The 22,648-nt window shown below is 38.1% G+C and overlaps 1 protein-coding gene across 1 annotated transcript in view; it reads left to right on the top strand.

Annotated features, from left to right (window-relative positions):
* LOC104684974 overlaps positions 1-22,648 on the top strand; it is a 75,338-nt gene that overhangs the window by 15,215 nt on the left and 37,475 nt on the right. The window contains exons 11-35 of the mRNA XM_019281641.3: positions 44-196; positions 1,487-1,631; positions 3,076-3,234; positions 3,987-4,105; positions 5,131-5,412; positions 6,422-6,577; positions 7,028-7,212; positions 7,992-8,174; positions 9,547-9,638; positions 9,820-9,989; positions 10,277-10,436; positions 11,493-11,572; positions 12,096-12,276; positions 13,308-13,463; positions 14,379-14,512; positions 14,626-14,784; positions 15,366-15,546; positions 15,998-16,209; positions 16,762-16,950; positions 17,823-17,962; positions 19,340-19,502; positions 19,614-19,700; positions 20,198-20,332; positions 20,729-20,848; positions 21,385-21,602. Coding sequence (XP_019137186.3) covers positions 44-196; positions 1,487-1,631; positions 3,076-3,234; positions 3,987-4,105; positions 5,131-5,412; positions 6,422-6,577; positions 7,028-7,212; positions 7,992-8,174; positions 9,547-9,638; positions 9,820-9,989; positions 10,277-10,436; positions 11,493-11,572; positions 12,096-12,276; positions 13,308-13,463; positions 14,379-14,512; positions 14,626-14,784; positions 15,366-15,546; positions 15,998-16,209; positions 16,762-16,950; positions 17,823-17,962; positions 19,340-19,502; positions 19,614-19,700; positions 20,198-20,332; positions 20,729-20,848; positions 21,385-21,602 — 3,959 coding nt within the window. The remainder of the gene's footprint in view (positions 1-43; positions 197-1,486; positions 1,632-3,075; positions 3,235-3,986; positions 4,106-5,130; positions 5,413-6,421; positions 6,578-7,027; positions 7,213-7,991; positions 8,175-9,546; positions 9,639-9,819; positions 9,990-10,276; positions 10,437-11,492; positions 11,573-12,095; positions 12,277-13,307; positions 13,464-14,378; positions 14,513-14,625; positions 14,785-15,365; positions 15,547-15,997; positions 16,210-16,761; positions 16,951-17,822; positions 17,963-19,339; positions 19,503-19,613; positions 19,701-20,197; positions 20,333-20,728; positions 20,849-21,384; positions 21,603-22,648) is intronic.

Below are 22,648 nucleotides of genomic sequence, written 5' to 3' on the forward strand. Positions count from 1 at the left end.
GCACATGGAGAGCTTTCTGTTCTACCTTGATTTGCATTTACAGATGCAGCTGGTGTTGAAAGCCATTGGAAATGCGGGGCTAGCAGCAGCTTCGCTGGCTCCTGCTTTGAGCTCGTGTGCTTCCCTGAAGAGTCATCCCGTGGAAATTCGCCTCGCTGCTGTCCAAGCCTTCCGGCGCATTCCCTGCTCTGTCAGGGTACGTGGTTTACTGCCAGAGGTGACTGATGGCTTCCTGGCACTGCTAGAGATTTGGGAGTTTTGATATAGTTACAAACCATGCAAACAGATAAGGAACAAGTGTAGACGTGTTCCAGCAGAGCCCCCTCTGCTGTTGGAGAAGAGGGTAGAACCACCCAGATGAGCAGTCCTATAATGTGCTTTGCTGCGGTTGAGGTAACACATCCAGTGACTGGGGCAGTGTTTGTGACTTCCTAATTAGTCACTTCAGCTGGCTGCCTTATGTCTGGGGGCATTATGGCTGAGAACCCACAGGACTTGATTTTTCCCATAGTCTGTTTCACTGTTTCATTCTCTGATATATAAAGTATTAATGTGAGAAGCTTGTTGTGATTTGCAATAACACTGCCATAGTTACAACATTTTGTTAAATGTTTTAATGGAAGAAAGTTCAAAACTTGTTTATCTCTAATACCTTGATGTTTAAAAGAATGGCAAAGCCAGGAGTGCTGGCCTGGGCAAAGCTGACAGAGATGCTCCAGAAGAACAAGAGGCTCCACATGGACTTGCACTTGGAGAAGCATCTCTCTATGGCTTCCTAGAATTTAATTTCAGCATGGATTGGTCACTTGTTCTGCAGTTATGAAGCTTGGTGTTGCTCGTTAGACGTGTTCAAAGTATCAAGTCTCTATGTTATATACCACATAATTGTCTAGCAAATGAACTGCTGAACTGGGTGGACTGGGGTTGCTAAATGCTAATAAAAATGTTCGTAGTGTCAGTCACCAGTTTCTTAATTCCTGGCAGTTCACTAAAAAGTCATCTTTGTTGATACTGGGGAAATATTGAACAGAATAAATTTGTTGCAGTCCTGCTCTTTGATTGAGACCAGAAGTAATGATCTTAATAGCCTGTGAACAAAACCATGGCCATTGTTGTCTGTGTATTGGCTGTGGCACGTGAGAGATATGATAGACAGGTCTCCCCTGTGGTGGAACAAAACCATCCTTAACAGTTGTGCTGGCAAGGGACGCTCTGCATTGCAGAGTCCTGTATCGATTCGTCAGTATAGGGTTCAAGGTCATAAGGACAGTTTGTTCAGGAAATTTGTGGGTAAGGTAGTATAGACAATATGTACATACATTTGTATCCATGTTACACAAAGGGACTTTGTCAGTTATAAGGCAATAGCTGTAAATATAGCAGTAGCTCTTTGAGAACAAAAACCTACCTGGGCCTGAAAGTGCACGTGAGGTATTTTAGGGGAGTAAATCATAATTGTCTTTATATTTTTATCTTTCTCTCTTAGAATGCTGTATTACTTCAGTTGTATCAAGCAACCAGTGAAGATGTGGAAATAAGAATTGCTGCTTATTATATAGCAATGAAATGTCCACATGAAGAGTTATTTAAACAAGTTCAAAAGACTTTGCTGAAAGAAACATCCAGCCAAGGTCAGCCAAGCATCTACTGAAGTCTTACATGTTCCTAACTGATACTTCAATGTGATATTTACTTTGCAGGTGTAATGGTACCAACCTATATCAATTTTTATTTCATCTCAATGCTTTGTAGATGGTTTCTAAATGATTGTTTGTATGAGTTTTATTTTGAAACTGTGATAGTGTTAGTTTAGCAATAGTCAGTAAGGACTGACTTTTCATAGATTTAATCCCTTCTACTGTCAGCATTTCATTCACTGAAGGCTCTTGAGAAGGATGTATGGAACAGCTTTGATGCTGAGTGCATTAGAAATACAAATGGATAACTGTAAATTGCATTTTGTTAAGGTGAGAAAGAAGCAGGTGGCAGAAAAAAATATTCCCATATTCTAAAATTATTTCACCACGTTCAGTGAAGAATACCTCTAGACTAATCCTTTGCATTTACATCTGTCAAGAAGAAGCAAACATGAGAAGGGTATCTAGAAGATTGTTTGCAGGCAGATGAAAGCAGGCTCTGTCTGCACTGTGTCTGGATCCTGGCCAGCTCTGACTTGGAGCTGGTACCTGTTTTCCCAGGATGTTATGTCCGGACCAGTGTATCCTGCAGTGATGGTGAGTCCAGGCTCAGCATTGTGTTCGCCTGCTGATGTGGCTTGTGGTTTGGAGGGCACTCGTTCCTCTCTGTTCAGAGTTCAGACACGGAGAAATTGCATGCACCTCCAAAATCCTGTCAAGGTGTACCCTCAGGGATTCCTCCCTGTGGCTCCATGCAGAAAATTTAATTTGTCTGATTTATGAAGGAGCTCTATAAGTCCATCCAAAATGTTGTGTATTTTAAACAATTTAACGCAGTACTCCTGAATATTCTTAATTTCTTTCCCTTGTCTTTTGTTGAGGTGGCAGCTAAATAATTTATATAATAAATGTTTGAATAACAAGTGCTTTTGAAGGCATAGGGCACATGTTAGTTTTCAATTCCAACGTTCAGAAAACAAAATTTGAAACAAAGAAATTGTGTTGAGAAAAATGCAGTTACATCCGTATTCGGTATCTGTGCATTGAACTAGCACTGGAGCCTATTACCTTTTATCTTCAGGAGACAACAAAGCTGCTATTTAAGAACCAGACTCCAGAACATATGGGAAATATTTGCCCCCCACAACACAGCACATACATGGCCAAACTGGGACTCCACAGTGTCATGCAGGAATACTAATTCTGAATCACAATTGTTCAATTGTATGTGCCTTTTTTTTTTTTGTTTAAAGTGCTGTTGCAGTAGGTGCATCAGACTGATTTTAACCGTGCTGAAAATGAATGAATTCTGTTGTGGCCAGGGGAATGGCTTAGAATTAATGGTGGTATAAATAAATAAAAATATTTCCTGCATCTGTTTTTAAAACTCTTGTAATTTTTCTCTGATTTCCAAATGCATTTCTTCGTTGAATTTTAGTGGGCTCCTTTGTTTGGAGTCATCTCTCTCAGCTCCTGGAGACAGATGATCCATTGAAGGAGCATCTTCGAGATTCTATTCCTGATGAAATCCTTAGCAAAGATTTTGACCGGGAGACATGGAAATACTCCTCATATTCTGATGTCACATTTCACTCAGGTATGTGCAGTTTTAGAACTTAATGCTTTGTAGCATAAGGATTATTAAAATCCCACATGGCTTTTCTGACACTTTACGACTTGCTCCAGAGAACTTTGATTTTTATGACTTTAATACTATCCAAATGTAAGCTTGATTCTGCTGTGACCTTAATTGGAGTATATGAAATGTATTTCCAGCAAAGCAGATACCATACACCTTTGCCTCTTGTGAGAGAGGAGACTAAGAACCAATGAACATTTAAGATTATTTTTGTGAGCATCAACATTTAATTCCTTCCTTAGTTAACTTCCTTTGCAGCAACAGGGGATTGGGATGTTTTTTTGTTCTCCTGATTCATGTGCTGTCCTTGGTATAAGAAAAGAGTCAAACTAGTTCCTTCCTGTTTTACTATCTGTTCATTTGTTTTCAGTGAAAATGCTAGATGATGTTTTTCAGAGTCACGTTTTGATTTTCTGTCCATTTCTTCCAGTGCATTTATGTATCTTATGTATTATAAATAGTTTCCTTTTTGATGTTAGTGAAATAATACCCAGTAATATCCAGTAAATACAGAATTCCAGTAAATGGAAGTTACTTACAGTAATGTCTTTGCTGTATTAAAAAGTTAAAGAGTTTCACCTATTGACAATGTTTCATTCACCATCTTCTTATTGAGTGGAGTAACAGTTTTCCAAAGAATTATGAATTTTGCACAGTGTATGAGAACAGCTGATCCCCAGCTGACAGACATCTGGTATTTTCCATTGCAGCTGGTGCAGGTGCAAATATGGAAGCATCAGTGGTCTTTTCTCCTGCATCTTTTCTACCACGATCAGTCATGACAAATTTGACTGTTCACCTTATGGGACAGGCTATAAATCTCCTGGAGGCAAGTTTATGGATTTTTTTAATTGTGGGGGTTTTTTATTCCCCTCCTCAAATGACATTTGGTATATTGAAGTACAAAACATTTTCTGTTTTCCTGTTGCAGTTCCTTTAGCAAAGTGTGCTTTTCACTGCTGTAGCACAGTTGCCTCAGACTGGTGAGTCCTCTGTGCAATGGGCTTAGTCAAAATAAAAGCACTGCCATTCTGCTAGTGCCATGCACTAGGAAAGTGACTTACACTCAGCTCCTGTTGATTCAAATGAAACATTAAAGTCAGTGCTTCCTGAGACACTGCTCTGGCTCCTGTTTAGGATAGTGAGACTCCTTTTCTTGATGTACAGTGGAAAATGGATTGGCTTGGGTACACCATTCCTTTAATATAGGAGACAGACTCATTTGTACTGAGCTGAAGTCACTGTTCTAGTGCCGTTGAGCATCCAGTGCTTGGGATATTTCAATGACCTGCCTGCAACCTCATAATCTTTAGCTGTGCCTCTGCTGTACCAAGGTAACAATGTGCACGTGAAAGAAAGAATTTAACGTAGCCTTCAGATCTCAAGTTTAAGCTTGCAAGAGAACAAAATATTTTTTTCAGTGTCACATACCACGGATGTATGTGTGTTAGTAATTCTGTTTTAAGCAAGCTTCCAGACAGAATCTTGTTTCAGAGCATGAAAAGGGTATGTTAGTGTTTTCCAGCCAAAATACTGTTTTTAACATGCCAAAATAGCAGTAGCCCCTTCTGGCCCTTCATGGTGTAAATAAACCACAGTACCTGAATGAAAAAGGATTTTTATTTTGGACTGAGCTTTACATATCTAATTTTTATGGGAAGATCTAATACTGAAGTATCCAGTATGGAATGCTGAAGGAGGTAGAATGCTAAACTTTGTAGACTACTGTGATCTTGCTTGGTAAATCTTTTCTGTTGGTTGCATCTAGTTGTATATTTGATTTTCTGCTTTAGAACTGGCCATGGCCTGTACGTGTCACTGTTAGGCTTTTCACTGCTGTATGCTTTTCACTAGGTTGGTGTGCGATTGGAGAATGCTGAAACCCTCATAGAGAAGGGTTTTGGGCCGAAATCTGCTACTTTCAGTGACTATTTTTTTGGAAATACTAATGAAGAAAACCACAAGTCAGAAACCCCAGTGGAAACAGCAGAGAAAGTCAAGCAGAGGAACTCGAATTTGAAGCGATACAGCCCTGCTGATCATCTTGTGACAAAGTTTGGCAAGCCAAAGCTGAGAAAAACAAACCAAAATTGTCTTGGTAGAAAATACAGTAAGATGAATGAGTTAGTCAAAAAGGTAACTGAACCTGCAGATCTTGGAAAAATTAATGACATTTCCCAGTCAAACATAGGGCCCCATCTCACACTGGACAACTGCTCTGGATTACTGTGACTCCTTTGCATAAGACACATTTAACTCATTCTGCTCACTTGCAGAGAATTTAACAGCTGCAGAAAATACCGAGCAGCAAAGAGCCAGATCTTTAGTATTTTTCAGATTGTTTTATTGTCTCAAAACAATGACATTCAGCCATGGGATTATGTTGCCTGTGTTTTGGGCTTCCTCTCATTATTTTGAGCTCTGGTCCCTTTATGCTGATGTGCTTTTGTCTATTGACTGCTGTGCCACTGTAAACAGCCACTTGATGTTGAGTTCCTGAGTCCTGTTGTTTGCAGTCTGACTTCCCAGTTTGATGTCAGATGTTACATTGACCCTTTGTGAATTTACCCATTTTTGGAGAGCACTATGTTTTATGCACACAACAGGAAAGCTCTGAGAATTGACTTCAATTGTTGATGTATTAGCTGGAAAACTCAGGGACTGTGATTCATTTAGTTTGTCTTAGATCATCTCTCTTCTTGGGACTCATCTTCCTAGGGTTTCTTGTTAGAGAGTAAGCTCATGATCATGTTGTGTTGCTGAGGTATTATAGAATCATAAGGAGAGAAAATGTAAAATTTTTACTTCCTAGCAGTTTATTTAGCAATCAAGACATCCCTAATGTTGTTTTGAGATTGTATTTTTAAAAGCTTCCTCTGTTTGTGGGTGTGTAGTGCAATACTTCTCCTTTGCCTGCCATCTTAGGACTGGACATGAGCAGTGTTCATAGTGACATCCAGCTTGTGTGATGTGGAGCTGAAGTGTAGCTGGAAAGAACAGCTACTAATCCAGGGTCTTAAGTGGTCTCCAAAGTATTTGAATGTCTCTTTATTAATAGCATAGCCTGCATTGAGGAATTGTTTATTTTGAGTTTGAAAGGAAATTATAACACCATTCCCTTTGATTTCTTTCTTTATCATGGCAGTTCACTGAGAGAACAGTAAGAAAGGAGGCACTGAAATGTGAGCTAAGCATGAAAATCTTTGGAAATGAACTTAGTTTCTTAGATTGCGAAGATTTAAGAAAACAGATGAAACATTATTCCTTAAATCTGGCTGAGTTGGCTGTTAGACTTCTGAAGGTAAAAGGAACCTTTTTTCTATTTGAAAGTAAATATCTTGAGAAACTGCTTTCTGACAGATATGTAAAAGATACAAAATATTACTTGTTTTTTCTCTAAAGTGAACTCTAAAAGACTCCAGTGTGTATTTGGTTTAAACAGCATTCAGTACATTAGGCAGACTTGTTCTTTTGTCTAATGGTTCTTAACTCTTGCTTCTCTCATTCAAATCCATTCATGCTTAAGTGCAAATTCTTTTTTTAACTGGGGTAGGACTGGTGTCTGACTCCTGCCATGGCCATATGCAGGCTTTGGGCTGCTTTCTTCTTGATATCCCAAATCAGCTCAGGTAAAAACACTTTCACAATAGATAGATGCAGTCAAAAGTTATATCTGGAAAAGTTCTCGAATGCTCGAATTTTGTTATGCAAAATAGAATTCTGGTTTTTGTTTGTGTTTTTTTCACCACAGGGGCAGGAGGTCCAGTTTAATAAAAGGATGAGTTTGGCTGCTGAACAGTTGCAGTTTCCAGCAATTTCAGGCTTTCCTGTTCAGCTGGCAGTCAATGCCTCAGCAGCAATCAACATGAAAATCAAAGGGAATGCAGATTTCAAACAACAGTCCAATTTCTTTCTAAATGGATATATCAAGCCAAGGTAATAAATGCTGCAAATGTGTCCCTTTCACATCTTCCTGGTGTAAAGTAGCAATTCCTGAAGTGAAAGTTTTGTGTGAATGCCTACTAATTAATTAGGAGATTCCTGAAGAACAAAAGCAGTCATCAGCCTTCTGCTGAATGGTTGCCATGGTGTAAGGGCAGCAGTGCTTTGCTGTCCTTCCTGTCTGATTTTGAACTCTCTTGCTGTGTTATTCCAGTACTGGTTTAAGCTGACTATTCCACTCTATCTCTAAATCAAACTCCTTTAGGAGTCTGCTTGCATGCAGATGCTTTACCTGTTACAAGTGGATTTTTCTCAGGATCAAACATGCTGTTACAGGTTATGGATGTACAAACCAGTGAATGATTTAATGCTGTTTCCTTTCCTGCCTGTTGTAGCTTTTGTATGTGCTGAATACATTGCTAAACTTCACTAAGGGCTGTACAGACAGAGAGAAACTTGCCCTGTGATACTCAGTTCTCATCGCTTTCCCTTTCTTAGTATTTCATGCTGAAGTCTGGGTTCAAATCCCTTCCTTAGAGGAGATACAGTAAAACTGTACTTTAATTCATGTTAGAGAGTGTGTGTTGGTGTATGTGCAATCTTTTCAGTTATTTCCTGAAACAAAATAGTTCAATTTATCAAAATATATTTTAATCATAGAATATACTGTGTTACAGCATCAAGAGCTGTGTATTTATTGAAATGGTTTAAATTAAGTGCTTTAAAAAGAAACTGCATTTCATAGAAGGATATGTACATGAATCTTTCAACAGTGCATTTGTCCAGCTTTCTGTCCAAATGGGAACTGTGGGGACTCTGGGACAAGCTGGTCTAAAGTGGTTAACAGGAATGAGGACATCTACTAGTCTTGATGGGGGAATCCAGGTGAAGAAAGGGAAAGAGTTCAAAGTTTTCTTGAACACTCCAGAAGAATCTATGGACATAATTAATTTCAGGTAAGATTAAGCAAGGGAATCTTCTAAACCAGTTACTGTTAACTTTCTTGAATCAGAGCTTAACTAAAAGGTAGATTGATAGAGCAGAAATAGATTTTGTCAGAAAACAAGCTGTTTCAGTCTGACTCATAGTCCAAATCTGCCATTCAGAAGAAAAGGAAGGGGAGATTATTCTTTGAATTTTCTATTATTTTACCATTAAAACATACATTCATATCAAAGCCTTATAACAAAAGATGGAAATGAATTTTTTGTATTACCCTGTTTTTTCCTACTGAACATCAGTGCTGTTTCTGGAACTTCAGTATCCAAAGACTCTAGATCAGGATATTAAAATGGTGGAGGAAAAGTTTAGCTTTGCTTCCAGAGATGGTATTTAGCAAAACACAGGTGTAATTTGGAATATAGTAATAATAAACATGCCCAAACATTTCTGCTTGGTTTTTAGTTAGGTTCCTTAATGTTAGGTAAAGGTTGCATTGTAACATACAACCTCAACAACTGTCAGGTGTTAAGCAGATTAATTGCTTGTATTAATACAATCTAGGCTTTTTAGTTCATGTTATTCTGCTGGCTTTCTCTTTCATTTGGACTTTTAGTTCTGATAGAAGTCCAAGAGAAGACACATTGTAAATGACATGTCAGCATGTCTTGGACATGACAGCGGATGAAGTATTTACAGTTTGTGGATTGCTGCTTCTTCGTGTTTCTCTTGATTTGGGACATCATGGTGCCACAGGATATGCAGTTCAGAAAAGTGCTGAAAGTCTCTGGACTTCACATTTAAACCATTCATTCCCTTTGGGCTCTGGGAAACTTACAGATGTCAGGTTCAGTCAGCTAGGATGGATGACAGACCGTAATGAAAGTCAAAATAGTCACTAACCTGTACTGTGCACTGTTTGAACAAAAGCCTGACTGAAGAGTCTGTTAGATGTTGCATTAACTCTCTTGCTCCCATCAAGTGCAGAGACCATGATTTTTGTATCAGCAGTTTAATGAAGTCCTGGAAGAATGTCAAGACTGGAACAAAACTGATGTCCCTACATAGCCTAACGGGGGAAAATGTATCTAGAAGCCAGGAAGTGAGTGGAGTTGCTATAAGCTGACTATACCAAATTGCTCAGAACAGAGAAATCTAATACTGACTGTAAGGAACGGCAGATGAATCTCAAGATAGTGACAGATTAAACATGAAAACTGTGGATAAAAGTCAGTGATAATTAGTAGAAATGTAGACTGACCATTGCAGAACTTCATCTTGTTTTTCACATCTGGGAGAAGGTGGCTTATAACTGAGAATTTTGTTTAAATATTACTATAACTTTAGCATAATTGATTTTAAGTTATTGTTCAAAATTTTTGTTTGTAGCTCTAAACTGTACTTCAGAGTGGTGAATGATACAGAAGATATAGATGTCTTCCAAGACCACACAGAAACCAGGTCTTGCACTAGGGAGGACGGTGAGTTCAGCTATTATGTTTGTCTTAGAAATGCATTCTGAAATATCCGCGACAGATCATTTTTATTCAGTAGTTTCTTTTTTCACATGTTATTTCTAAAAGGTCTACAATGCAATGTTAATTTTCATGTTTTCTTTGTTTGCTGTTCTAATTAAATGTTCAACTGTTGTCTTCCCACCAGTATCTGAGATTATTGGCTGGCAGCTGTGTTCTGAAATGTCCTATCCTGACCCAGACAGTGGTTTGGTTTTCCCCCTTAGTGCACCTTTGAGAGTGGCTGTGACATTAGCTAAGCAAGACAGAGGCCTGCAGCAGTACGTGGTGGAAGCTGCCTATAACTACATTGCTCAGGTACCACTGGCACACTGGACTTTGGCTTTTTAGTTGGTTATTCTGGTGACAGAGTGCTGAATCTCAGTACTGCATATTCAACCCTCTGGATTCCAAGGTCTACGTTATTATTAATTCCATTCCCAATATAGGGGGAAGATATGTTGAACAAAAATTACTGATGCTGATAGTAGGTATATACTCTTTTTGTCTATGAAACAGCACACACAATCTGTTGTCCCAGTGTGAGAGATTGTTTTGTAAATGGTGTGCCAATGAATAACGTGCTTATCTTTTCTTTCTTTCAGGATAATTCATGGATCCCAAGTGAAGCTGTCTTTCACTTCTTCATTGGGACTCCAAAGTCAGCGTTGAAAAGAGATGTTGGTGTTGACCTAAGTTTTAGTGTCCCACAGAAGAAATTCAGAATCCAATTTATACAACCTAAGAAAAAAATTGAGATTGATGGTAGGTTTTTCAACTAAGAGCCTGATTGTCAGCTAATATCAGTTAGGAGAACTTTGTTACAATTAACTGAGAAATATCAGTGTATTTCAGTCACTAATCTAATGCTGAAACTACATTATGATGTGATAGCTGTTCAGTTTACTGCTTTAGGTAGCACCCATTCTCAATGGGGTTTGCATCTAGGTTAAGACTATATTTTGCACAGTTACAGGTTCGGTACCTGGTTCATAAAATCATGTTAGAGAAGAAAGCTGTTACCAGGATTGATGAAATGAAGGCTAAAGGACATGGATTGTTCTGACAACTTTTACATATGCTGAACTTGCCTTGCTGTTTCAGTTTGCTGTGTTCTGTTAGTTATGATATGAAGTTATGTGTTGCTAAATCAATTAAGTACTGACTATGATATTGCCATGCATTATAATAAAAAATAACATTTTAATCACAGTTTAATATAGAACACAAAGTCTAGTTGAGGAAATACAAACTGATAAATTCATGGTAATAATATAGACAACGTATTTCAGCTTCTTTGGCATGCTGGTCAAGTGATGTTTTGGGCTGATGTATTCTACCGTATCACATATTTAGAATTTTCCAGTCCATTTTTATTTTTTTTGATCCCGGTTATTTCCAAATGGATTGCAAGGAAGATTTACCCACACTGTGCAAAGCTTTGTGTGCACAGTGTTCTGAGCTCCTGAAATGTCTTCACAGCACAACACAGTTTACAAATTTTAGCACAGGCCTAAAGGAAGTATATAAATCAGTTCCAGATTTTGTTGGAGCTGTTTTTGTTGGAGACAGCTTCATTGCCTCTTCTCAATTGTTCTCCTTAGAAAATCCTTTCAAAGTTACTAGTTTATTCAGAGGACACTTTGCAATATACCTTTGCAAATTCTGATCCTAACTTTTTAGCTTTGAGCTAATATTTATTATATTTTTACTATCTCTCTATCTATTGTTCATAACAAGAACGAGTATCATTTCAAGTACAGTTTTATGAAGCATCACTGAACAGTAAAGAAAAAGTAAAGAGTTTTCTTTTTCTCCAAGGGAGAATTGAGTTTTCTAAAAGTTCACGAGTTGGACACCTGGAGCTGATAGTGGATGACCAAGATGTGTATTACATTAAGGTATGTTTGTATTCAATGAGCTCTCATTCTAGGGCGAATAGTTACATAAAAGCACAGAAAAGAAAGGCAATGAAAATACAACTATTGAAAAACAGTTTTGTGAGCAATCCATCAGAGAAGTTACCAGTTCTCCTTATTACATATTTTTGAGATAGACTCAGTGCTAAATTTTAACCTAAATCTCTGTGAGACTGCCAATATTTTCAGTAACACCGTATTAATTTCTGGCCTGGTATTGCAATGTTCATAGTGATTCCAGTCCTAAAACCAGCAGAAGCTGAAGGAAGTAGCATCTTGCACCAGTTCAGTGTAACTGGAAAAACAAATTCATCCTTCCTTCCCATTATTTATGAATGTGGTGTGGAAGGTTTGTTTTTAGATGTATAGAAAAACATACATTTTCTTCTTCCTCTCATCTCGTTCCTGAAATACCCAAGTCTATCCTACTGCTTTCTCAAAACTCAATCAACTTGTCTTGTTGAGGGTCTTGGAGTTGGCTTTTTGATTTATTTGTTTATTCTAGGGAATGACAGATTTTCAGATGCTGAATGGAGAGCAGAGATACATGACCCAGCTGGAGGTAAAACTGATAAAGCAAAGCAGTCCTATCATTCTGTCAGGAAACATGACTAAACAGCTTGGCAAGAAGATAGCTTTTTCAGCATCTCTGAATAATTTGTTGAAGGATGCTGCATTTATTTCAGGTTAGAAGACAGTAAGTATTTGCCATATAAATGCAAGTTCTGGAGCACTTATTTGTTAGGATTGACTGGTTTTGGACACCTAGTCCTAAAATTCCTTTCAAATCCATAAAGACTGCATTTTAAAATTATTATTCTTCATAAATTAATATGAATATATACATTTCAGAATAAAAGAAATTTTTTTAAAAGTCTGTTTTGAATTACTGAAAAAGATGGAGAAAATAAGATATAAGGAATTACTTAACAAAAACATACCAAAACAATAGCAGCTGTTTTTCACTTTTGTTAGTACAAAACAATGCAGAGACACATATTTGTAGCTAAATGTCTCTTAAGACCTGTTGTTCTGAACATCTTGAAGACTTTTTTTCTCGCAAATAAGCTGAGGAAAATACAAGAGAAAGTATCAGAAAGAGAGCCTTAATATTTGTATAACATCAATACATTAAAATTAAAATAATACAGTGGAATAAACCCGTAATTTATTTTATCTCATTTTTGACTGAAGTGTCATAGTGTTACACAGTACTTTCAAATAGAACTGACTTTTAAGGAATGCAGAAGATCAGTTTGTCTTTTGGAAGAGGATCTTTTGGTGCAATTTTCATTGTTAGCTTTCACGTGGATTGCCAGTGCCTACATCAAAGCCAGTTCTGGTCTGATTTCAGACTCCTAGCACCTGAGAACTTGGCTGCACCAGTTTTACTGCTGCAAAGCCATAGCCTTGCTCTGACTTTATGTAGAGGTAACCACCCATGTGTTCACACATTAGGCCTTAATTAATTAAAAGGTCTGTATGTCAAATTTATTTCCTTTGAGAAGCAGCTTTGGCTGGATTCATTTCAGTAAGCTTGAAGCAGGTTGTGGGAAGTGTGGTCTGCAGGAGAGAGTCTGAGCATCCAGCTCTGTGTCTTTTTATCTGTTCACTACACAGGGAGTTCATCATGGTGGGAGAGTATGTAGTATTCCTTTGACTAGCTGAAGTAACTTCAAGTTCTACCACTGCATAACCACTTCTATTCTTTCTGTAGCTTTTCTGGAGAAAAAGGTTGATGATAAGCTGAGACAATACTCGCTAGAAGGGGAGACTCACCTTCCAGGTGTTCTTGGAGTTCATGCCGTCGCTCTTCTCCAGCAGCGTGAGGGTTTGTGGGCTCATGGTCTGCAGATAAAATATGGACTCCTAGGTACACTGAAAAAGAGGGAAAGTAAAAGTATTCTGTATTACTCATTTTTCCTACAAGATTTGCCTCTGTGTTTAGAACACTATAGAAAGATTTCAGTTCATTTTTAAACTGTGATCTGTAACCTGGGACAAGTTTCTCTTCTCAGTTGGATAAACTTTACTCTTTGAGTCTGCATATCAAAACAATTCGTTTTTAAAATGGGCTTTTCACAAGCATGTCCAACATTTGATTAAAAATCAGTTTTTCAGTGAGAATTGCTCCTCATTAATTTGTGTTTTCAGATGTTTGCATACATACACTTAATAACAATCAAAAGACTTAAACAGTGTCTTATGATGCCTGGCTATAGCTATGTAATTGTGAAATAAGAGACTTGGAGCATAGTTACACTTTGGTATAAACCCAGTTTGACATCTATTCCACACGAAGTGGTCAGCAAATACTTCCTTGGAGAAGTACTGGATTTTTTGTTTTAAAAAGTTATCCTCCTCATTAGTTGGAACTTCAAATTCCTTATTTTAATTTCCTTCTCAGTCTCCAGAAGGGCTGGAAGTTCATTATTATTTTTTGTTTCAAATGAAATACCGTGTAATGTCATGATGTTGGGAGTAGGTGGTAACAGAAAATCATCAAATATTGTGAGCTATACCAAGAAAGCTGCAAAGGTTGATCAGGATTAGTTTGTAGTGCTTTTACTTCAACCAGGTAAAATTCTGTTTAAGTAATGAAGTTTGTGCTTTCCTTTGCATTTGTAGGATAAATCAACAAGTATATAGCTGTAAAAATAGACAAATCTAACTTTGATATTTTGCAAAACAGAAGTCTTGAAGCCAGTGTCAGATTTATACTATTAACATTTTGAAAGATTACTTCTGATTTATTTGAATAGGTAACTTTGTGATTTAACTTGAACAGGAGAGGCAAAAACCCCTTGCCACAAGTGCACTACGCAGCAGAAGGTTCAGGTGGAGACGAGTGCACAGGGCTTGTACAGACTGGAGCTGGGGCATGAGTTCCACTGTGTGCAGGCTCCCACCTACAGCCACAGGGTGGGTACAGCCCCAGGCACTCTGTGCTGGATGCCCGTGCCACTTGTACTCGGGGCTGTCAACATGGACAGAAAGCAGAGTTCACAGCAAAAAGGTGATGCTCTCTTCTTTAGGTTCACCTGGAACATGAAGCGAGTGCATCTTGGATTTCCTCCCAGATGGAAGTGAACTATGGGAAACACTGGGATGAAATAAACAACAAGAAGAAACTGCTGATCAGCCAAGCCTTTAAGAACAGTTCCAGTTCATCTGTAGTCAGCTATTTCATGGAGGTAATAGTGATGGTTGAAAAGTAAGACCTCCACTTCAAATATTTAATAGACAAACTAAGAAGAAATTTTGATTTTTTTTTTTTTATTATGACCTTTTTTTTTGTAAATATGATATGTACTAATAATATAGGGCAAGTACCCAGACTTAATAATTTTGAGTTAGGTGAGGTCTTAGCCCAGAGACACTGAGATTGCAGACATTTGCTAGAAGACAAATTTTGCAAATACTGGAAAAGTTTGAGTGTAATTTGGTCTGAGGTTTTTGCGCTGTTAACTCATATAAAATGATTGTAGAGATTTACAAAAGCTGCTTTGCTTGACACAATATGGAAGGAGGTTGCAGGTTGTAATAACTCAGAATATTACAGCATTTTTCGTTTTGAATCTCCTGTAGTTGTAACAAATGCATCTTAAAGAAACCTCAGTCTGTAATTGGTGAGCACGCATGAAAATCTATACAGTGAATGGCAAATGTGCAAAAGCAGAAGCTGTGACCTTCCTGCTACTGTGTGTGTATTGACTTAGACACTCCTAAAAACGGAATCTTGTTTTTATTTAAATTTGCTTCACTTCTTTTCCAGTTTACCATGCAAGTCCTGGAAAAACAGGTGAATTATAGAACCCAGCTGCAGCACTTGCACACCTCTCAGGTGTATTTGCAGAGCAGCACCAACTTTGAGGTGCAGTATAATGACCATGTACCATTTGTGGCTGGGTTGCAGTGGAAGGATGCATCCAGAAATGGCCTGAAGAAGTGGGAAGGTGAAGTACCACAAACCATTTCCAGTCTGTGATTAGAAAAGCAGGTGTTGGAAGCTGCTGCCAGGTTTTTCTGAGCAGTTTTGCGTGAGTGCAACAGAATGATAAAGAATTTTTATTGGAAGAGAGAGACCCGGAGGTTGTCCAGCCCAGCTTTCTGCTCCAATCAGGACTGTTTCTAGCAGTAGGTCACATCTGTTGTGGATTTGTCTAGCTAAGTTTTTGAAATCTCCAAGCCTAGCTGGCTGGTCTCTTCCAGCAGTTCCATTTACACTAGTGAAGGACATTAATTTCATTATATACCTCCCAGAGATTTTAGCAATTGGAAAAGGTTGATAGTAGCATTTTAGCTTCATTCTGAAACCCCAGGATCTTATCAGCCTTGTTGTGGAGTTAGAATCCAGGTAGCTTGAAATCTCACGTTTCTGTCAGCTTTAATGTATGTCCTTTGCAGGTGGGTTGAATATAGACAGCCCATGGCTCTATCTGTACACAGCTCACAAACTGCATCAGCCTCAGCATTCTGCTTATTTATTGACATCTGAGCTGACAACTGGAAAAGCTCTCTCCATTAAAGACCTTGTACTGGAACTATTCTATAAAGATCAAGGCAATGAGAAGGAAGGAAAAGTTCACATTTACACACCAGCTACCACATACCTGCAGGTTGGTGACAGGGTGCTTCACAGAGTGTATGGCTTTGGGGACAGGGCTCTGTGCCATCACTACGCCCTGAGTCTATGGTTTCTAAGCTTCCTCGTAATTTATTTTAGACTGTGTTATGCAGTAGAGGTTTAAAACTAATTTCATCGTGGTTGCTGTGCATTAAGCAATATGGTAGACTTCTGTCATTATGCAATTGTCTAAATCTTTGACTTATGTTTATGATTAAGGTGTTCTTTTATCAGCTTTTCCTCCTTAGGTCACTACTGCTTCAGGCACAGCATGGAGGAATGTGAGAAACATTCTTGAATGAGAAAAAAGGGGTCATCAACTATTTTCTTCTCAACTATTTAGGTCTTTGTCTCTCCTTGTTTAGAGGAGATAAAATGAACTTTGAGCTCTGTATGGCAATTTTGAATATTTTTATAATGGAAAAGGTGGCACACATTTCTAATAGTTCTTGTAAATGATCATTCTGTCACCTCTGTGCTGTGCTGCTGCACAATGGAATGCTGTCTGTCCTAGCTCAGCCTGACTAATGTCTTTGTTTTTCAGGCATCCACATTTAATCATCTTGGGAGGAATGTTCTGCATAGCTATAGTGAAATGATATCTCTGTGGAATCAGCTTGTGAAGAATGAAATTCATTTGGAAAATAATGAACGAGCCAAACTTCTCTGCTTTAAGATTAAAAGTACAAAACAGGAATTTAACTTCACGGCCAGCTATCAGAGTCTGCCAATGGTGAGAAAAAAAAACAAAAGCAATTTTTTTGACTCAGCACTCTCTTCCTGAAAGATGTTATTGCTAGTGTTGAAACTTAAACCCTTCCAGTCCTGCATCTATTTCTGTCTGTTTTGACAGGCTGCAGTGTAAAACTAGGTTCAAAAAGAAAACAAAAACTTGTGTGGCATAGTTTGGAGTACTTCTCACCTATTTTGGAGGCCAGCTACAGACAGTCAGGGAGGAGAGGGTGAACAGAGACTGTGTGACTAGAAAGGGAGCTGGAGATGTGATTACTCACAATTTGATGCAGATATATGACAGGTGTGGAAGATTCTGCTGTCTTGGAGAATCAGAATCTCTTGCCTGCTAGTGAGCATGGTAACAGCCCATGTTTATATGCTGTTTTAATCTCTACATCCCTTCCAGTCTTAAAATAATTTTTCCTTTGCTTGATGTCTGCAGCAGAGGAAGGGTAATCAGCAGTTTCTCCTTGAAAGAGGTACTTTGATCAGTTACTTTGGTCCATTCATACCTTGCAGGAAGTCTTAAAAAGTATTTTTCTAAACATAGCATTCTATACTTTGAAAATCCAGTTAGGTTTTTCACGTACCAGAGCTTGCTTATGTTGCAAATAGGTGACACTCAAGTGATACATTAGGGGACATTTGTCTTCTGCTGGAGTCTGTTTTCTACTGATGTCACTTTTAATCCCCTGAGAAATTAATGGAGATCTGGACTGAAACTGTAGCAGAAATGGTTTGATCTGTGAAATGACAGCCTTGCTGCATCCTGTTGAACAATATGGTTTCCATATTGATGTTCCTGAATATGAATGCAGTAAATCTGATGCAACTGTCCTTTCCTGTTCTGGTCTCATGATCTGAGTGCAGCCTAAGACGACAAACTTTTCTGTGGAGATTGTATGGAGAGATTATAAGAGTCTGCCTGTCATACTGCAGTGTGAAGGTCAGATAAAAGAGCTGAAGAAGGAGAAGATGCTCTATCAAAAACGTGCAACCCTCCGTTTCAGGTTTAGTATTCTTATTTCTATCTTTTAAGAATGTTTTGGCCTAATTTAATGAGCATCTTGATGCTCTTAGGAAATGTTCTGGGCTTTACAAAGTGAGAGTGCCACATGCACTAAGTCTGTGCTTTGTCCTGCCTGGCTCTCTGAACTTGCTCAAGCACAGCATCTTCCTGGGCTGGTTATTTGCATCCATTAGCTTTTGGTCTCTTTGTTGAAATGACAGTGAACAAAGTTGTCAAAGACAACAAGCCATGTGTGCTGTGACATATTTGTTGGCAACTCAGTCATATAGCCTCCTTGCATGAAAACAGCAGGATTTATGGTGTATCCAAACTTGGAAGTGGTGAGAAGTTCCAAAATCCAGATCTGATCCTCTGTGCCATCCATGTGCCTTTTTCCTGGTCCTTAGGCATTAGATAGCCGTTCTAAAGCCAAAGGTATCCTCTTAAAACATTTAACAAATGGTCTTGTTTAGATTTTGGAATATGTTTCCATTTTCTGATGAGAAGGAGTGCACTGCTTCTACATATTGGCTGTCCCTGAAATTTCTCTCTTCATTATCCATTACTAAAAAAGGCCTGAAGGCCTTTTTAAAAATATATGCTCAGACTAGAGACATCTGGATCACCTCTGGGGAAATCTCAGCTTTCTTAATGCATAGCAGGATCAACAGGAGTGCACAGGCTGCCTTAGGAGCCACTGTGCAACTCAGAGATAACTAAAACACTGTGAGGTGTCTTTTCAGTAAAAAATTATGTAAATGAAGAGCTGTATCAGATATTCTAACATGTATAAAGGCAGTCCAGTGTCTGAGTTTATAAAAGTTTGTGCATGTTTCCAAGAGGTCTAAGTAAATGTGCAGAAACATCTAATAAAGTCCATAAAACATTGCACTGAAGTAGTAAACCACTCCAAGAGCTGTGTAGTGCTGAACATCTGTTGCACTGGATCCTTGGCATGTAGATTTTTGTTTGTACAAAAAGCATAAAATGTGAGTGGGTGAGATTTTCAAACCTGCCAGGAGCTTTTGGGCACTATCCCTATTTGAACTGAAGTCTTGGTCATGCAGGTATAGAAGGTGTATGTGCTGGTTATACATGTCAGAATTTTAGAGCAGCACCTCCTCTGCCCTTCCAGGCCTTTAGCAAATTAAGGATGGAAACGCTATCAAAAATTCTGGTAAGTGTGTGGAGTTTTTTTGAAGTTGTAATTATGCTTTGTAGTTTCTTAAACGTCCTGGTCCTATGTGTTTTACTTCTGTACCTGACACCCTGGTCGTAAATGATACATTTGGAGTTCAAGCTGATCTTTGCATGATTTCTTTTTGTAGTTGTCTATTAAGATCTTTTACACTATGTTTCTTTCTTGTTTTTTTTCCAGGCATCCTTTTAAAGTGCCCTTTCTGCAGAGCTTCCTTCTGCAGGAGACATTTACTGTTGACAAAAAGCAAAAGCACTATTTCATGGAAACAAAAGTTTTGATAAATGGGATGGAGGAAACAGTTCAGACTCTTATACTTGGTTACCAACCTGAAAACCCTTATGTGAGTTATCCAAGAACTTCCTTTAATCTGACATACCAAAACAGCCTGCAAATGAGTGATTTACTGCATATATCTTATGTTCCTTGCATTTCCTCTCAAACTTCTGTTTAGATTTGTGCTGGCTTAACTCATCCTTATAACTACAAGATGTTCCCCAAAGATGTTGAAATGTGCATTTTAACTCTAAGTCATCAAAATGTGAGTAAATTTCCCATTAAATTCAATTAGGAGATGTTAATTACCTGTTTATTTACACTTCACTGTCTTTTCAGACCTAATTTGCTATAGGTCTTTAGTTCCTCACCACGTAGCTGCTGCAACCAAAATGTTCAGAGGTTGATTATGTCCTTGGACCTCCTTAATTTTGTATAATAATATGTTGTGTAGTAATCTATGATAAGAATACTCTATCCATTATTTTTTTAGAATATTATTATGCATGAATGTTATTAATAATAACCAGTACTGGGATAGAATGGACTCAGGGTTCTCACCCTTATCTAGCTGTATCTATTCATCTTTCTTACCAAATGTAGCTATTTTTTCTGCTTTTCTTGTTTTTCATTCTGAGCCAAAACATAAAATCTTGCAACTCTTTCATTTCTCGTGATGTGTAGGGATGACTTCTGTGATCTTTCATAATGCACAGGGTTAATACTCAATGCAGTTTGCTTACTCCCATTCTTAACACACAGGTGAAGCATGAGCTTGAGACTATCTTAAAGGTGAATAAGGAAGATGTTCTCAGTTTTCTAGGGAGGTATCAGGACAAATCCAGTGAGGCAGATTTTAGACATCTTTTACACATGGATGTGACACACTCATTCCAGGTATTGGTGGTTTTAATTTTTGGCATTTTATTTTTTATGTCTTGGTGACTGTTTTACTGTGTTGTCTTTAGAACTGTAATTGATGCTGGTAAGTGTCCTAATCCAATTGAGTCCTGGTCCTGACAAGGAACTGTAGGTATCTCAGCAGGTCCAATTATGGATCAATAACTTGTATCAATAATACCTTATAAGACATACATTGACCTTTTGTTTTCATGCTTTTTTTTACTGCATTTGATTTATTTTTCAGTATCTTGGGATAAAATTGGTAACATTTTATACACATATTTGTTTATACTTATTCTCCACTTCATGCTAGAAGTTCAGACATTAAATCACATGAGGCAATTGGTGGGAATGCAATGTTCTGTTCTGATACTTTACTTTGTCAAATAGCTTGAATTTCCACAAGCAATGGGCCTAAGTGGGGAGCTGTTTTCCAGGCAGACTAAACTGGAACACTTTGACTGTGGTGTAAGTGTAAAAGCCATCATCAACAAGAACATGTCTTCACAGGTCAGTCCCCTGGTAATTACAGTCTTGTTGCTTGAACTTGAAGATTTTGCAATTCATATACTCAATGACTGTAGTGGAGAGGTGTAAATTGTTAGGGAAACAGTTAACTCAGAGTTTGTTCTGGCTAGATAGCTGCGTGTGGTTGGTATAGTTGGCTTATGTTTTGGCTGAAATTCAGAAAACTCTTAAAATCGAGTTAAATTGTACTTAAAATTCAATGTAGCTCACATTTTTTTGTTGAAAGCTCTAGCATGGTGACAGGATAAAGACAGGGAGATCACTTACCCATTAACTTCGCAGACAAAACAGACTCAACTTGGGCAATATTAATTTAATTTATTGCTAAATCAAATTAGAGTTAGATGATGAGAAACAAAGACGAGAATTAAAAACTCCTTTCCCCCTTCACTCCCCTCTCTGCTTTTGTCCAGTCCCAACTTGTTGTCTGCAGTCTCATTGCTCAAACTGATGTTTCAGAATTGTGTATTGTAATCTGAGGTCCTTAATGTCCTGCTCTCCTTTTTCTGTATGTGCAGGCCCAGGCAGTCCTGAAGAGTTATGGTGAAAACAGTGTCAATGGCTCTCTTCACCTTCATTCCAATGGACAGGACATGCTGATGCTGGAGGTTGATGTGAACAATGAAAACAGGAGGAATGCCAGAATTGTTGAGCTGAGGGCTTTTCTCCATCAGACAGTCCTGACAAACCCAGAATCAGTACAGTTCCGGCTCATGGGCAAAATATTTCCATCAAGGTAGAGAAATCAGAATGTTGGTTAATTGAGGAACTGAGGAGTGTTCTGTGATACAAATTTAAATGTAACTGCTTTCATATGGCTGCAGCAAGGCCACTGAGTAAATGCCAGTTCATGTGTTATCCCTGTCATTGAAATACTTCTGCTCCTTATGCTTTCTAAGTTGGTGTAAGTTGCGTTTATGTGTTCTAGTTGCTTTCCTAGGACTTTGTACAGAGAACTTTGAATGAACAGATGGTGAAAGCTATGCCAGTGGAAAAGGGCACTTCCCAGTGTTTATTATAAGGTTTTTAAGATATTGTAGAAAGCTTTGAGGCGGCAGAGGTGGGAAATAGAAATTTGGCCCTCCCAAGTTTCAGCTGATTTTTCAAATTTTACAAATAGGAAGTGTATAGGGAAGAATTTTGTGTCTGCAGAGGTCCCAGTGTTTACCAATTGGATGAGATAAGGAAAATGAGGAAATAAGAGTTAAAGAAATCAGAAGTTACTCCAATTTAGATGAAGCACATTAGATTTACTAGTAACACTAAAAATAAGACAAAATATTCCAAGAAGGATATTTCATGTGGTTCTGCAGCTTGCTTACGGTTCTGGGCATCCAGTACTGCACTAATTTGTTTAAATACCAGGGTAAGCTGTTCGAGAGTAATTTATTACAGTTCACTTCACAGGAAGGAAAACAGAACACTTAAAATTTTTGGAACGAGTATTTGTTTAGGATTTGTTTTACAGGGAGAATACAGAGAAAAATAAACTGTTGAATGTTTCTGGGGAACAGCTAAAAGGATGCAGTCTGTACAGACTTCAGTTGCTGACTGATGGAATGAATCTTAATTGCCTGAGCTTTTAGTTTTGTTCTTCCCATGGAGTGGATTTTCACTCAGGTTTTACTCATCATCAGTGTTTCAGAGGGTTCCAGTGTCTAGGAGGGAAATCTAACACTATGAAAACTGGAGTAATTGCCTCACTTTTAGGTATTTTGTGTAGTATACTCGAGTCTAGAAAGTCAGATAGTTCAGTGGATAGTTTGTTGAAGGCAATGTGAA

The sequence above is a fragment of the Corvus cornix genome, chromosome 14, assembly GCF_000738735.6.
Source record: "Corvus cornix cornix isolate S_Up_H32 chromosome 14, ASM73873v5, whole genome shotgun sequence".
In the NCBI taxonomy this organism is placed as follows: domain Eukaryota; kingdom Metazoa; phylum Chordata; class Aves; order Passeriformes; family Corvidae; genus Corvus; species Corvus cornix.